Genomic DNA, 12,918 nt, shown 5'->3' on the forward strand with positions numbered 1-12,918 from the left:
TCATTATTTTAACCTCATTACTTTTGATATGTTATCCTATTTTCAAATTTAATATAATTTAGCTAACCTCGAATTTAAGTATAATAATGTTGCTTTGCAAATTAAATACATAAAACATTATATATGTAAAAAATAGTTGAGAAAACAAACAAAATATGATGCCACTTTCACTTATAAATCTACAACTATTGCATTAAATATGAAAAAATATAAACTATTCAAATTAGTTTGAATTGAACCTCAAAGCTAATCAGTTAAAAAAAATATAAGTTATATGGTTTCCATTACTTTTAAGTACCCCATTAAATAACAAACTTTGTTTCGTAATTCAGGAATTTGATTTACTAAAAATTATTTGCAATATGATTGCACAAATATTATATATAATAAATTAAAATAAATAATAACCAGTAAATTTTTATCTTGTCTGTTTTTGGAATACCCATTCTGTATTGTCTAAAGGACAAACATTTCTTGTTTTGAGCCATCTAGAAATACAATGCAAATGAAATGCATGATTACATTGTCCCCATGTTACAGAACACTCCTCATTTCTCTGTACTGCACCAGTGTTTGCTTGACATTCAATACATAAATCCATAATGTGATTTCTACATATTGCACAATTATCTACAATAATATCCCAAGACCACAGTGCTACTGCATTCCATTTTTTTATCTCAAACCTTTTATGTTGAGTCGTACTTGCCTGTTCATCAGTCATATTACGTTGTTCAAATACTTAACATTATCCAGCTTGTTCTTAGCCTCTTATTATATTTATCCTAAACTCAATACTCTTGGAAGTGTATTTTATCATTCAAAAATAAATTTGTACGGCGGGGTCTATCACCGTGTTGCTGTTAAAACAAATGATATAAAGATTTCTATTTTTCTGAAAATATATTAAGCTAACACACAAAGTTATATTATTATTTAACCAAACAAATAACTTTTAAAAATTGCTTAGTTTATTTTTTCAGGTATGTGTTTTCCCACTAAACAAGTGACCGCTTAAGTGATTTCTATGGCGCCTACTTTAATGTCACGTTGGACACTTGTATTTAACTCAAATTTTAAATAATATTTATGTGATATAAAAAGGTGTAAATTACTGGAAAAAATGGCTAAAGGTTTAAGGAGTAAGGTGAAAAGAAGGTTTCGTACGGCAAAGAGACTATTGATAAAGAACACGCTGGAGTTAAAGAGAAATATAGAGAAGTCCAATGAGCTTAGAGAAATAGGTGAAGGTACTTATGTAAGAAAAGATCTTCCATTAAACGCTTTTTTATATCCGGATAACTGCAATGCTATTTTTCCGCAAAAGAACATAAACATTTCTGTAGACTTTAGATCTGAGTCAATAAGTAACATAGCAGGTTATATGGGACCCGGTAACAGAAGAAAATATTATCCAGGCGAAAACGCACCTGCACTTAGTATAATGGGAAATGGTAATTTGACTAATAGTAGGGATGTAGAAATAGTAAATAATATGAGCATAAGTGGAATGAATATAGATAACGTGAACAATCAGAATAGTAATCTAGCTATAAACAAAGATAAGAGAATATCTATACCTGTAATAAAAGATAATATAAAGGGTGCGTATGAAGCAAGTTTTAAAAATAATGTCAGAGAAAAAAGTAAACTTAAGTAGTTAGTATTTACTTCCTCTTCAATTAAGTTTTTCATAACTTATTCATTCTCATTTCAAATAGCTTTATTGTAATTAATATAATGTTTAAGTTGAAAAAATAAACTATGCAAAACAATTTAATAGTACATATATATAATCTTTTTGTCTATAAAAATACAATATTATCACGCATCAAACAGCCTACAAACGTAAGAATTAGATTGGGTAATGTATCTCACCCATCTGTAGTTGTTTTGTCCAAATTTGTCTGATATTTTTAAATGCTTTATTTGTATGTTTGACAAATTAAACATCGGGATCTCAAAGCTTAAATTTAAAGGTCCGATTTCTTTTTTTATTCTGTTTAAATCAATTTTAGAATCAAAGTTTATTTTAGCTTTCAAAGCCACTTCGGAACCACTGTATATTTTTTTAATCTTCCAAACAATTATATTGTTTTTTTCATCAAATTGTGAAGACTGTGGAATAGGAATAAGTGGATTTATTGTTTCAAATGTAACAACAGAGGTTTTTTTTCTAACTGGACATATTAATTTAAGATTTGTAGCAAAAGAAGATTCTGGAATTTCAACTTTCAATTTAATAACCACATCATATTTAGAGGATTTTATCTCATTGTTTAAAGGTTCAATTAGAGTTACAATTTTAAATGGAACTTTGAAAAAACCATTAGATATTCTATAATTCATTACAATTAATTCTCCCTCAGGTGGCTTGAGAGTGATGGACTTGTTTTTAAGAAATTCATCTATATCAACACATTCATGAAAATTAAAATCATCAATATACGTAACTTGGTTATCCTGTGTTTTAGTATCTATACTGTCAAGTGAATTCTCTTCTTTTAATACAATATCATTCGAAAATTCTAAATTAAGCTCTGGTTTACCAATTAAATAGCTTTTCATTAAAATTCCGCCTTCAATGTTAAACCTAACCACCTCACTTTTGCTATTTAATACAACACTTATTCTTTCAAACACATCCACAAATACTTCATTATTTCTTTCAATAACTGGAACTGAATTTGTCAAGAATGCCACTACTTTGCTCTCAGTAGTGTTATTTGAGATCGTTGTTACCGGATTTATCGGTCTTTGTGACGCGTTACTAGATATTGTTTTTGGTCCGCTCCCTAATGTGTTTGAACTTAAAGAATTATTACTATTTATATGATTACTTACAGAAACTCTTGACAATGAATTATTTGGAGGAAACAACCCTATTGGAAGCATTGAAAGACCACCTGAAACCGTATTTGTAATACCCAATATATGCTCAGCAGTGAATATGTCATTTCTCCTATAGTAATTTTCGTTGTTTAATATTTTTGTTTCATTATAAACACAGTATTTAAGTTGATCGGTATTCACCAACTGAGGGTACCCATAATCAATTATTTCATCTATAAGTTCATATAAAAGAATGAAATTTCTTCTTATAGAATCCTCGTTTATAACACCACAAAAATCCCTAGTTAACTTTATTATTCTATACAGCAACTCTAACACATATGTTGGGCTCACATCATACTCTGAGCTCAATATGAAAAACAAACCATTTTGACGCAAATATATGTAATTTATTTCATCATAGTATATTATTGAAGGTTCATCATTGTTGTTCAATTTCATTTTTTTGTAAAATAGGTCTTGAATTCTACCTAAGCATCTCTCCTCCCCTACATCTTCCTCACGAAAATCTCTCATTATTATTGTGTCGCCTCTTGAATTTAAAATAAAAAACTCCTTCAACATTTTTTCCTTGTTACTCCCTCCTCACAATATTAAATGTTACCTTGCAGACAAATTTACTAATAACGCCCATTGGCGCGCGCGCCATGAGTTTGTTATTTATTATTAATAGTAATATATTAAGAGTAAATAAATGATAACGGATGAACGAGTGGTAGATAATATAGTTATTTTAGTTATTAAACGCAATAATTATTATATATTATGTAAAAGTTAATTTAAAAAGCCTTAGTTTTCTTCAAAGTTAGATTACAGAACTAAAGTAAATAAAAGCATGCTTTGAGTCGTGATATCTGAATTGATATTAACAACCACTTGAAGTGTTAATTAACAATTATACAAGATATCTCGTATTTGGCACTGCGATAAAAATCTGAGAATAAAGGGAGTGTTTCCATTTTATTCTTATGGTTCATGAACATTGGCAGCTACTTTAATCCATGTTAAATAGGAAGTAGTCGCTTCTATTGCATGATTACAATAATTTGAACAAGTATAAATATAAATTAACTGTTTAAACGAGTAACAATTAACATTGCATTCTATTTGTCACGTCTCTGCATTGATGTTAAGTGTGTATTAGTTATGCTATTGCCTACTTAATATTTGCTTTAGTGCTTTGGCGTATACCCAAGAGTGCTATAATAAATATTATATTATCAACTACTAATGAAAAAAATAAATTGTTTGTGTTAATAACCGATACAAGCAAATTAATTAGTATTGAGACAGAAATTGTATAAATAAAAATTAATTTAATACACTCAAGTAATATGACCTGCAATTTACTGTGAATAGGACGGTATAATATAATATTCACTCACTTCTGATTCTCTTATTTTGCACTGCTTTATCTTGTGAGTTTTGTTCAACAAATCCTTTTTCGTTCTTATTTGTCGTACTTGTGTTATGGAATTCTTCAAGGCATGTATATGCCATAAAAGCAGGATAGGACTGGGTTGCTGTAAGTTGCATTGCCCAGTTAGAATCTTCTTCAAATTTATTGGCATAGTAACCAATGAAATCTAATGTAAGTTGCTCTTCCATTTCAATCTCTGAATTGTGATTTTCATCAGTACTTAAAAGAAAGGTGGTTGTATTTGATATATTTGAAGTGGGTAGGGAAGAACCTGCAGCAACCATATTGTTGTTAACGCAACCATCAATAGGAGCTGGACGTATTACAAATATCAGTTCCCCTCCATGTTCTGAAAATATATTTGACAACTTGTAAGCAGTCAAACCTCCGTCTACATAAATGATTTCGATTCTCCAACCAAGAATGTTTGATATAGCATCAATTAGATTGCTTCTTTCTTTAATATAATATTCGTTTAATGTTTGATTTCTTTCTTGTTCTTGGTGATATTTGTTTTTTAATACAGTATAATCTTCAATATTACATTTATCTTCGTTCACCTCTCGCATACTTAAGCTAGACTTGTTTTTTTCATATAATTTTATTTTGTCACTCATTATAATTATTTTGTTTTTAAGTTCTTCATTTTGATTCTGCAAATTATTTGACGTTTCCAGTAGAGAATCCCTTTCTTGAGTTAATGTATCATAAGCAACTCTAATACTCCAATACGTTTTTATTTCCTCGTTTCTCAGTTTTAACTCGTTTTCTAAATGAGTGATTATTTTCATTTTCTCTTCCAAAACTAATTTATTTGTATCTTGACCGTTAATTATACTAGTTCTGCCACTGTTTATTTCTCTAGTTTTTGTTGAGTCTAACAACATTAAGTTATTATCTAAATTAGAATCTGAAGTTCCACATTTAATATTTTTAATTGTCTCCTTGCCATTTAACGTTTTTCCTTCTTTATTTAAACACTCCTTTAATACAGAGATCTCACACTCGAGTTTTTTATTATTTTCAGTCAGCAAATTGATTTCGTTAGTTTTTAAGGTTAATTCATCCTCATAATACTTAATTTCTCTCTGACTAACTTGTAAATTACTTTCTAAAACATCTACTTTATTCTCTAATTCTATTTTAGACGACTCTATTACTGTTTTTGAAACCAAAACATCTTGATATCTTCTCTGGAATTCAAATATTGCACTTAATACACTTGTAGGAGATATGCCATTGTCCTTTATATTTCTATCTCCACTCAAAATTTGATCTGAATTATTACTATTGTCCTCAATTTCGTTTAAAGACTGTGAATTTTCAGCCAACTTCTCTTCTGATATAGGTTTATCGTCTTCCTTCAGACCAGATTCAGTGAAAACTGCTCCATTGTTGTATATTCTTAAATTATGAGTGTATCTTAGGGCCATAGTTTCCCACTGTTTAATTTGTTGATTTAATGTTGAATTTAGTTTCTCCAACTCTATCATTTTTCTTAGCCATTCTTCAGCCTGCAATAGTTTTTGCGATTGTTGTCTTATTAACTTTTCTTGACTGTTCCACTTTTCCTTTAACTCCAAGTAATTCCTTTCGCTGTCCTCCAAAACTTGAAGTCTACCCTTATATTGTTCTATTAAAGATCTGTAATTCTTACTCACAAGCTGTTCATCTTCTGCCATTTTTAAAAGTTTCTCTAATTCTGTTATTCTGTATTTATTGTGTATACAGTCCTCATTTAGTTTTTGTATCTGAAGATCCCTGTTATTTATTTCAATAGAATATTGTTTTTCAATATCCTCCTTCTGCAGCAACACCATATCATTCAATTTATTGCACTTTAACTCCAATTCACTATTCTCGCTTTTTAATTCTGATATTTCGCTCCTATATTTAGATTCAATTCTCATGCTTTCCTCCTCTATTTGTACTTTTTCCCTCGTCTTTTCATTCAATTCCTCTGACTGTCTGTTTAGCTTGCCTATAAGATCCTCATTGTTACTCATTAATAATTTGTTTCTTTCTTCCAAATTTGAATTCATTAACTCTAATCTAGTTTTTTCTTCTGTTATTTTTTCATTCCTTTTCTCCAAATTATAAACCCTTATTTCAGATTCTTTTTTGTACCCCTCATATTCTTGTCTCAACTCATTCATTTTAGTCTTCAAATTCACATATTCTGACATTTCCGAAAATTTTGAATTTAATTCCTCCAATTCTAATTTATATTTCATATTCTCTTTACTCACGTCAATCAGCTTTTTAGACAATCCCTCTATTGTATTGTTCATTTCAAATTCTATGCACTCTTCCAATCCATCATCCCCCAGCAAACCATCCAACCACTGACAAATCTCTTGGGCATATCTTTTTGCTCTTCTATTCTGTCCAAAATCAGACATTTTCCTGCTATTCTTATTCTACGTAAGTAATATGCAAGGGAAAATCAATCTTTTGAGAGTTAATACCTACATCAAATCACCACTAAGTCTAATACGAATCCCCATCTAACTTCCTCTTGTTACTTGTCCCTGTTTTATTGAACAACCAAATTCTTTTCCCTTCTCTTTGCTCATACAATTTATTCTAATGTTACAATTAGTCTGTTTTTTTACCGCCATTTCTACACACTAGGCGAATAGAGCTGTGTCGTTACTAGACTTAAAAATGAATTTGTCAGTTATAAAAAGCGAGTCAATTTACTTTTAAATTAACATAAAATTAAAACTTATTAAAGCAACTATCAAGCATGGACCTACACAAATTCTTGCGTTAAATTTTGTATAAAGAGCTATGTTGTTATTTTAAACGGTGGAGTATAAATGTGTGTAATGCACTTCAATTTGTGTATCTAGTGTTATCGTAAAATTAAATCATTCTGTCCGTTAAACACCTATACTGATTTGCAATAACGGCTAAATTAAAATGTGAAATCTACTTATTAACATGAGTGAAATTGGTGAGTCTAGTGTACTTTCATTTACTCAAATGGGATTCCTATTACGTTGCTTATGTGCTTTAGTATGTCACTTTGAATATCATTTTCTATGGTTAACAGTTCTAGTAGATAGTCATTTTCTCCGCGTAGTTTTCTTCCTCCTAATATTGACTTTGAAATATTACTGTTATTTTCTTTTTTAACACCACTGATAGTCACATCCGCAGTTGACCCTTCAACACGGTTGCATTTTCGTCCCTCAATTTTGTAACCCTCATCATTAAAGTACTCTTCTTCCTTAAAAAAGCGTAATTCACCGCCAACCGCACTCTGACCTCCTTGTTTCTCCAGTGTAGAGTTACTTTGAACGCAGTTATCGCACATTTCGCATATGCATTTAGGCTTTGTTTTACTGTTCACGTCGTTCTTAAAGAGAAAATTTTCGTATTTTTTTTGAAGTTCACTAATAGTTCTCTGATAGCACTCAATTAATTCTGTTCTTTCTTTGCAGCTTAACTTTAACAATGAATACTCAACATCGAGTTCCAAATCCTTACACAATTCGGCTTCCTCATCTCCCGATCCATTCTCATTTATCATAGTGTCTATCATATATTCAATATTGCTTATTCTGGAAATAGACGTCTCAGTGCTGTCAATTGCTTTTTTAATCAAATAAAAATCTTTATTGTTATCGCAACTTTTTGAATTGGCTCTCGCCCATTCTGTTCTGAGCTTATCCAAATCGTCCTTCAAACGTCTCGCTTCCTTTTCCTTTTCTAACCTAAGTTCGCCCTCGATATCGTATTCGCCCAAAACAGTGAGTATATTTTCTATCATTCTAGAAATACTTTCATATCTTTCCCAGAAATTTGTATCTCGACCGCTCTCGCTCCTTGAGGACTCAACCTCAACCAGGGAGCTTGGAGACTCCTCTGTGGTTCCCGGACTCGTGCTTAGATCGCAATTATATTGAGCTCTCTTCATCTCCTCCCTTTCGCTCCATATCTTTAAAGACAAAAGCGTGAGTTCACTACAAACAATGAAACCTCAAACAACGGAGGGATAAACTAAGCTCAAAAACAAACAACTTTAATTCAAGGTTGAAAACAACAGAGACAAAACGAGTACATAAGATAGCAGAAGAAACTATCACCACAGAATATTATCCTCTTCGTGTTGTTTTGTCGCAGGCCTTGTTCTCACACAAAAATCAAGTGAACTGTCCATCCAGATCTCCCTATTTCTCTCCCTTTCTTAGCAAAAATCCTCTACTTTAAATATATTTTCAACTCTCCTCGGCTAATCTAATTAATTGCACTATGTGAAACCTCTTGCCCCCTCCAGAAGCTAACGCCGCTGATTCGCGCCTAAACTAGATACCCCAAAACGGTATTGCACAAAATCCTATTATAAATTTATAAGTAACCTCTTTCTGCTAAATGGCCAAGGTCGCTGAAATAATTATAAAACCGCATATATCTTCCCGACGTTCTTGCGGAACCTTGCAGCAAGCTCGTTTTGGACGGTCGTGTTTACTCGTGAAACTCACAGAACCAGAGTTCTCAGGCACTAAACTGGCGATTTCACCTACTTTGGTCCTTCCGAGCAAACTCAGAATTCCCCCATTTAAAAGCAATGAGAGGCTAAGGCAGGTAGAAAGAGAGCATTCTCGTTTTGAGCTGTGTTGAAAATACGCTGTTTTCAAGTATCATGACGCTGTTTTGAGTCCTTTTCTAAGTCTACACGCTAAGCGAGCACGGTTTCCCAAAAAACTTACTTACTTCACCCTGAAGAGTTGAACTGACCCTTTCTTCTTTATCCTTTATTTTTTCCATTTAAAAAAATATATGTCAGTAATATGTATCGTCTCTAGATAGACGTATCAATTACGCGTCAAAAAAATACCGTTTGGAGTAAAATTGGAGAGAAACGACCACTTTTCTGATCTTATATTCCCGAACTAGTTTTAAAGTTTTAATTCGTAAAAGCTTATAAATATTAATAAAAAAGGGGGATAACTCAAGTTTGAACTTATCGTCTTTTTATGTAAGCTTTGAAAAACTTAATTTAAAGCCAGAGAAACGGCGTGAATATATACATAGTCTATTTAAACATTGGTTTTTGAAGATAAAGCTTTTTTGTGTATTGTATACAACAAGTCTGAGAACTGGAGGCAGGAACAACTGTGAACATAATTAAACTCCGATTCAAGGGTATGAATTAATACAGATGCAACACTGCGCCGTTCCAGGTAACACCTTGTCAGTGCTTGCTCCGCAACTGGGGTCTGCTTTGCAATTGGGCTCTATTTTGCAAAACGCCTCTAACAGCTCGAGTTCAGGGATCGTTCCTCTCAGGACCTCTCATACGCAAAATGGGCAATCTCCATCTCCGTCCCAAAGACACAGCGTTAGTCAACAATCAAGCACAAGTATTTTAGTCCCACAGAACCACTTCGAGAACAACTCTTCGTCTTCCTCTTCCTCGTCATCGTCTTCTTCTTCCTCCTCCTCTCCGTCATCCTCAAGTCTTCTGGTTGACATCATCTGTGAGGTGGCGGACTTCAGTGTTGACTTGGCTCTTAGGATATCCCAGAGAGCAGGCACGCAATGGAGACCAAAAATACTGAGTCACCAAAAACAGATGAAGAGACCAATCACGAGACAGCCTTTTGAAGATCCGAACAAACCTAAAAGACCTCACAACGCCTACACTCTTTGGTGCGAGCACATAAGACAAAAAGTGCGTGAAAAAGACCCTACCAGATCGCTGCATATAAAGGATCTAGCTGAAATGTGGAAGAATCTACCAGAGTTGGAGAGGTCTCCGTGGGAAAGAAAGGCCCAAGACGTCAAGCAAAAATATCTCGTTGATATGGCTACTTATCGTACTACGTCTGGTTCCCCTTCCCATCCCCAACCCTCAACGAGCACCCCTCCTTCGAATTCTATGCAACAAATATCTGGAATCCCAAACCAAAGGGAGTTTTACTCGTAGACTCCGTGTTTGTTCCCTTGATTGCGTGGCACTCTGGATGAGTTTTGAATTGTTCTACTTGCAGTTATTCCAAACGCCATGTTTGTTTATCACTGGTAACGAACAACTAGTTAGTTGAACCAAACGCGACTTTTTCATGTGTGGAAAGTATTACTTGTCTATTCTCACTCAACTTTTTGTTAATTCTTTTTTATTTGTTCGTTCGTTTCTGTATGCAAATTCCGGTTCTGGTCAACAGAAGCTTATGGGAGTCGCTTATTCAAGTCGCACTCTGCAGAGGCAGTCCTTGCTTCGGGTGTTTGATCCAACTGCTCTCAAAAGGAATCTTAACATCCAATTGTTCCTCGTCCTCAATCCCTATGTCCTGAAACGACTTGTATTTTTCAATCAAGTCACCGTCAAAATACACCTTGATGCTGTCGTACACTTCACTCTCAGTCAGTCCAGGTGCAACCAGGTTCCTTGAGATGTACAACACTATCTTGTTTACTTGGTCTTTTCTAAACACCGCTACGTTTAGAGTTTTAATTACCCTCATTTCAGCTTCTCTTCTTTTGTAAACCTTTACGTTTAGCTTAAATATCGACTGCTTTTCATCGCTGCGTTCGCTCCCCCCTGTCTTCTTATCATCCTCATCATCGTCCTCGACAGTTATTACTGCCGACTCGCCGCTGTCATTTTTGTTTGAACTTTTCCTCTCTTTTTCTAGTAGTTCTCCGTTTGACCCAACGGGGTAATCTCCGCACTTAGTACCACCACGTGATAACTTAACCTTTTTTTCCACCCTTGGATTCTTTAAAGCATTGTTCCTCCTTTTAGATGACTTTCTGAGTCTTTTTTCAACTGCCTCCTTGGATAAACTTACATCCTCGCCAAACAGCAGCTCGTCATCGTCTATTGTCTTCCCAGCTGACATTTTTAACTTGTCAAAAAGCCTTATCAACGCCTTTTCATGCACAAACAGATTCAGAAATTCCAGAAACGCGTGTACTCGGGAAAATCACATTTTAACTAGGAAGCCTGTCCGTAGCTACGCCATCTTACATATCGCCTTTGCGTACAGAGAATTACATTTACCTCAATAGGTACAGTCCAAGTGAACAAATTAGTTTGCACTCACCATATCCTGGGACTGCAATTCGCAAATAAGTGCTCGCAGGCTAAATATTAAAGTTCGCTTAAGCGACATAGGAATATTCAGGAAAACACAGAGACCGACCCCCTCCCCCTCCCCCTCCCGTCCCCTCACCTCCCCTCCCGTCCCCTGCCTTTTTCTCTGGGTTTGTTCTCCCCAGTTATTTAAATGCAATAAATTAAACAGTGAAGCAACTTTACAGATGGAAAAGCAGATAGGTATGAGCGAACGGTTAAGAAAACAAATTCACACGGCCGTGTACTTTCTAAATTAACACTTAACAGTCGTTGTACTTAGAAAATTCAATTTGGTCTGTATCCGATCTGCTAAATTCAAACGGATACATACTCACTTTCAATGTGTCTTTCTCGGGCGAAATGATTTGTTCAGTTGAGGGAAGTACGCAGCTATTCTTGTTGTTGACTAATTCTGATGGAGGAGTTAAACAAAACTCTTTTATGTCGTTCCACTTGCACACCTTCCGGACTCTGTAACTTGCGTTTTTAAAGTGGTTTTCCCACTTTGACTTTAAGTCAAGGTCCTTTTTAATCATATCTGATATAACATTGCCGCTATAACCGGTAACCATTCTTAACAATGCCTCCTCCACCTTGGATTCCGGCAAATAATCAATGCTGAACTTTTCGTTACTCAACAGCACCTCCTCTCCATCCAACTTAATATTTTCCGTTGTGATCTCATTGGTATCGTATTCAGATGCGAGAGTCGCATGTTTTATACATGTATTTATCAAGTTTAAATCATAATAATACACGGGATCTAACGATGGATACAACCAATTTATATCCTTTTTATCTTGTGCAAAACTGAATCCTTTATCACTTCTCGTCCTCACAATTGCTTTTTTCCAGTTTATCCTCATTTTAACCATATAGTTCTCGTAATTATTCTCGTCCCTGTTTACAGAAAGTATTTCCCATTTTCCATATCCTATTATTTGTCTAGAGTAGTTCTCCAATTCGCATCCGCTCGTTGAATTATACTCATAACGAATGAACTCGACGTTTTTTGAGGGCTTGGTTGTATAGTTTCTCGTTTCTCTTATGTGTATTCTTTTGTTCCCCAGCCACTGACAACCTTTTACTGGTTCTCTCACCACGTCTCCCATTCCACTATTCATTTTTTCACTGCTTTCCCATTTACCACATATATAGTCATTTAGATACTGATTGTTGCTCTTTATGATGTCGGTATTTAAAAGCAACTTTCCACTGACTGAATTAGGTTAGGGGAATTAATGTGTAATTTTTAATTTAGAATAAGATTGTATAGGCCCGTGTGCCAAACAGTAACTTACCGATGTAAAACAATACGTTCTCAGTTAGCAAAATGAATAATGCAATGTACAAACTCATTATTGCTTCTTTCTAGTTATCTAGTCCAATTATATTAGAAAATCACCTTTAAGTGAACTGTATTTCATTCAGACTTTAATTTAAGAAAGCCCCATTAACACCAACTTATGTTTAGTTTTATTTGAAGTGCCCTAACAATTCATGATTTAACTATATTTCATAAGACTTATTCATGTTTAACTCGCACTCATTGCCC

General features: G+C 33.9%; 8 protein-coding genes across 8 annotated transcripts; 2 read left to right on the forward strand and 6 right to left on the reverse strand.

The window, feature by feature from the left end:
* Positions 1–418: 418 nt before the first annotated feature.
* FG386_002313 (RBX1 protein) lies at positions 419–724 on the reverse strand (the record flags this gene model as incomplete). The annotated part of the gene is made up of 1 exon (XM_067341675.1): positions 419–724. One exon carries the CDS (start codon positions 722–724, stop codon positions 419–421), a length of 306 nt encoding a protein of 101 aa, XP_067198954.1.
* Positions 725–1,123: 399 nt separating this feature from the next.
* On the forward strand, positions 1,124–1,660 carry FG386_002314 (uncharacterized protein; the record flags this gene model as incomplete). The annotated part of the gene is made up of 1 exon (XM_067341676.1): positions 1,124–1,660. One exon carries the CDS (start codon positions 1,124–1,126, stop codon positions 1,658–1,660), a length of 537 nt encoding a protein of 178 aa, XP_067198955.1.
* Positions 1,661–1,824: 164 nt separating this feature from the next.
* On the reverse strand, positions 1,825–3,417 carry FG386_002315 (uncharacterized protein; the record flags this gene model as incomplete). The annotated part of the gene is made up of 1 exon (XM_067341677.1): positions 1,825–3,417. One exon carries the CDS (start codon positions 3,415–3,417, stop codon positions 1,825–1,827), a length of 1,593 nt encoding a protein of 530 aa, XP_067198956.1.
* Positions 3,418–4,230: 813 nt separating this feature from the next.
* FG386_002316 (uncharacterized protein) lies at positions 4,231–6,675 on the reverse strand (the record flags this gene model as incomplete). The annotated part of the gene is made up of 1 exon (XM_067341678.1): positions 4,231–6,675. The coding sequence occupies one exon, from the start codon at positions 6,673–6,675 to the stop codon at positions 4,231–4,233; it is 2,445 nt and encodes an 814-aa protein (XP_067198957.1).
* A 578-nt stretch (positions 6,676–7,253) lies between these two features.
* On the reverse strand, positions 7,254–8,198 carry FG386_002317 (uncharacterized protein; the record flags this gene model as incomplete). Its single annotated transcript, XM_067341679.1, has 1 exon — positions 7,254–8,198. One exon carries the CDS (start codon positions 8,196–8,198, stop codon positions 7,254–7,256), a length of 945 nt encoding a protein of 314 aa, XP_067198958.1.
* Positions 8,199–9,443: 1,245 nt separating this feature from the next.
* FG386_002318 (structure-specific recognition protein 1) lies at positions 9,444–10,211 on the forward strand (the record flags this gene model as incomplete). The annotated part of the gene is made up of 1 exon (XM_067341680.1): positions 9,444–10,211. The coding sequence occupies one exon, from the start codon at positions 9,444–9,446 to the stop codon at positions 10,209–10,211; it is 768 nt and encodes a 255-aa protein (XP_067198959.1).
* Positions 10,212–10,470: 259 nt separating this feature from the next.
* On the reverse strand, positions 10,471–11,127 carry FG386_002319 (uncharacterized protein; the record flags this gene model as incomplete). The annotated part of the gene is made up of 1 exon (XM_067341681.1): positions 10,471–11,127. One exon carries the CDS (start codon positions 11,125–11,127, stop codon positions 10,471–10,473), a length of 657 nt encoding a protein of 218 aa, XP_067198960.1.
* Positions 11,128–11,623: 496 nt separating this feature from the next.
* Positions 11,624–12,487, reverse strand: FG386_002321 (uncharacterized protein; the record flags this gene model as incomplete). Its single annotated transcript, XM_067341683.1, has 1 exon — positions 11,624–12,487. The coding sequence occupies one exon, from the start codon at positions 12,485–12,487 to the stop codon at positions 11,624–11,626; it is 864 nt and encodes a 287-aa protein (XP_067198962.1).
* Between the last annotated feature and the right edge of the window lie 431 nt (positions 12,488–12,918).

This window comes from Cryptosporidium ryanae (genome assembly GCF_009792415.1).
Source record: "Cryptosporidium ryanae isolate 45019 chromosome Unknown contig_41, whole genome shotgun sequence".
NCBI classification, from domain to species: Eukaryota; Apicomplexa; class Conoidasida; order Eucoccidiorida; family Cryptosporidiidae; genus Cryptosporidium; species Cryptosporidium ryanae.